The sequence below is a fragment of the Sinocyclocheilus rhinocerous genome, unplaced genomic scaffold (assembly GCF_001515625.1).
Source record: "Sinocyclocheilus rhinocerous isolate Xijiao unplaced genomic scaffold, SAMN03320098_v1.1 scaffold3662, whole genome shotgun sequence".
NCBI lineage: Eukaryota > Metazoa > Chordata > Actinopteri > Cypriniformes > Cyprinidae > Sinocyclocheilus > Sinocyclocheilus rhinocerous.
In genome coordinates, this window is record NW_015629036.1 from 86,070 (window position 1) to 89,447 (window position 3,378).

Sequence of the window (3,378 nt, forward strand, 5' to 3'; positions counted from 1 at the left end):
AAGGTTCAGTCAAAGGTCTAAACGAATGCTCTTCAAGTAACATTAACAGAGCGTTCGTTCAGTCTTTTCAGGTTTTTAATAATGTTCTTCGAACGTTAGCACAAACACATTGCTTATACACGTTTCAGTTCGTCGAACGTTCTTTAAATGTTGCCACTTGTTTCCGAACGTTCAAAAGTAACGTTCCCGGAATGTTTCAAAATGATCAAACGGAACGTTTCTATAATACAGCTTCACAATAATACACTGGAAAATGACAGAATCGATGCAAACTTCATCAAATATGAGACGTTCTGCTAAGAGCTTATGTAGTAATGTTCACTCACAGTTCTCTGGTTTTTAATAATGTTTAAAAAAAAAAAAAGATCATCTAAAGTTGTTTCAGAGGACGCTCAAAAGTAAGTAAGCGCGCAGAAAAATACTTTTTACATTTATAGTTAGCTATAATTCATCACATTCATCAAGTAAGTAAATAAATATATATGTATAAATATACTTTGCGTCCACTAGAGGACGCTCATAGACTGAAAAAGTGAAATATATCAGAATATTTTATTTTCCTCATCCTCATACACACACAGGGAAAGATGGGAACATCAGTGTATATAAACATTTACAGTCAGCAAATTACAATTTCATATGGAGCCATCAGAAATGTGTGTGTTTGCAGAGAAGGAGGTCAAAGTTATGAGAGGAACTTTCTGAGAACAGTAACAGGGAACGGTCGAGGTTCTCTCAAAGTTCTTCCAGAAGCGTTAATAGAACGCTCGGTCAAAGTTCTCTGGCCTTTAATAATGTTCTCAAAACGTTAGCGCAAAAACAATAGTTTTGGAATGTTTTTTCATCTAACGTTTTTTAGATGTTACTGCTTGTTTCAGAACGTTCAGAAACATTCAAAAGTAACATTGCCGTAATGTTGGCGAAATGATAGAATGGAATGTTTCCTTAACGTTCGCATAACCAAGAAAAACAACGTTTTTAAAACATTAAAATAACTGGACGTTTAGAGGGCATTCAGAAATAATGTTTTCATAACTCAATAGAAACATTAGAAAACCGTTCTTAGAACATGTCTGTTTTAGCTGGGACATTTCCGACAAACGTCTGTACTGGATATTATATTCTCAGTTCTTAGCAAACAAGTGTGTGTGTGTGTGTGTGTGTGAGAGAGAGAGTTTACTATAGTTTAAAATGAACATGTTGTCAGCATTTACTCACCCTCAAGCTGTTCCAAACCTGTTTGAGTTTCTTTCTTCTGCTGAACACACACACAAAAAAAGGTATTTTAAAGAATGTTGGCAATCAAACAGTTTCTGGTAGCCACTGACTTCCATAGTATGAAAAAAAAATACTGCAGTGTCAAACATTCTTCATTCTTTTTCAGAAGAAAGAAACTCATACAGACCTGTTTGAGTTTCTTTCTTCTGCTGAACACACACACAAAAAGGTATTTTAAAGAATGTTGGCAATCAAACAGTTTCTGGTAGCCACTGACTTCCATAGTATGAAAAAAAAATACTGCAGTGTCAAACATTCTTCATTCTTTTTCAGAAGAAAGAAACTCATACAGGAATGGTTAATGATGAAAGAATTACCATTTTTGGGTGAACTGTTCCTTTAAGTGTGTAAACACACACACACACTCTCTCTCACATACACACTCTCTCTCACATACACACACACTCTCTCTCTCACATACACACTCAATCACACACACACACACACTCTCTCTCACTCACTCTCACACCCTCTCACTCACTCTCACACACTCTCACTCACTCTCACACACTCTCACTCACTCTCACACACTCTCACTCACTCTCACACACTCTCACTCACTCTCACACACTCTCACTCACTCTCACACACTCTCACTCACTCTCACACACTCTCACTCACTCTCACACACTCTCACTCACTCTCACACACTCTCACTCACTCTCACACACTCTCACTCACTCTCACACACTCTCACTCACTCTCACACACTCTCACTCACTCTCACACACTCTCACTCACTCTCACACACTCTCACTCACTCTCACACACTCTCACTCACTCTCACACACTCTCACTCACTCTCACACACTCTCACTCACTCTCACACACTCTCACTCACTCTCACACACTCTCACTCACTCTCACACACTCTCACTCACTCTCACACACTCTCACTCACTCTCACACACTCTCACTCACTCTCACACACTCTCACTCACTCTCACACACTCTCACTCACTCTCACACACTCTCACTCACTCTCACACACTCTCACTCACTCTCACACACTCTCACTCACTCTCACACACTCTCACTCACTCTCACACACTCTCACTCACTCTCACACACTCTCACTCACTCTCACACACTCTCACTCACTCTCACACACTCTCACTCACTCTCACACACTCTCACTCACTCTCACACACTCTCACTCACTCTCACACACTCTCACTCACTCTCACACACTCTCACTCACTCTCACACACTCTCACTCACTCTCACACACTCTCACACACACACACACACTCTCTCTCACATACACACACACACACACACACACACACATTCTCTCACATACACACTCAATCACACACACACACACTCTCTCACATACACACTCAATCACACACACACACACTCACTCATAAGGCAGTGCTGGTTTCATGTTATGCTCATGTACTTCGAATCGTCTCTATATATGATCCTCCAGAGGATCTTCCCTCTATTTTCCATGAACTCTTATATATCTGCGTCTCCGCTCCGAGCGAGAGGACCTTAAATGAAGGTCACACAGTGAAGATGAGTCACGAAGACTTTCTCTTGCATTAATGTTCTCTTTCATAACAATCCTCCTGCAGAAGCCTCATATTCTCTGTGACTCACAGGATATTAAATCTGAAGTATTAATGAAGAAAGAGCCGGCGGATTGATGCATCGTCTGCTGGAACTCATTTGATGTCCTCCTGCATTTCTCTGATGCTCTTTTGCTTTCAGTGAAAGCGCTGCATTAGCTCTGCTCCTCACATCAGGAACTTTATGGCTTCAGAAGACATTGTTATATTTATAAATTCTCAGTTTCTCTGGATTTACTAGGTATGGGTTTGAGTAAAATGTTAATATGTTTTATCCTGTAAAGGTCTGATAACATTTCTTCAAAACATGGCATCTTTGTTTTTTCAACCAATTGTCATTTCATGCTCTAAACAACAAAATTTTTATTTAAAAATTGGAAGAAATGTCATCAGTAGTTTACAGAATAAAACAAAAATTACACTTTACTCAAACACATAACTACAAATCATAAATCCAGAGAAACTGAGGATTTTCAAGTGGTCTCTTAATTTTTTTCCAGAGCTCTCTGTGTTTGTTTGGATC

At 39.4% G+C, this 3,378-nt stretch overlaps 1 protein-coding gene across 1 annotated transcript in view; it reads left to right on the plus strand.

Annotated features, from left to right (window-relative positions):
- Positions 1-3,098: 3,098 nt before the first annotated feature.
- The window catches only part of LOC107738578 (melanocortin-2 receptor accessory protein 2B-like), a 3,902-nt gene continuing 3,622 nt past the window's right edge, over positions 3,099-3,378 (plus strand). The window contains exon 1 of the mRNA XM_016550342.1: positions 3,099-3,102. Within this exon, the coding sequence (XP_016405828.1) occupies positions 3,099-3,102 (4 nt within the window). The remainder of the gene's footprint in view (positions 3,103-3,378) is intronic.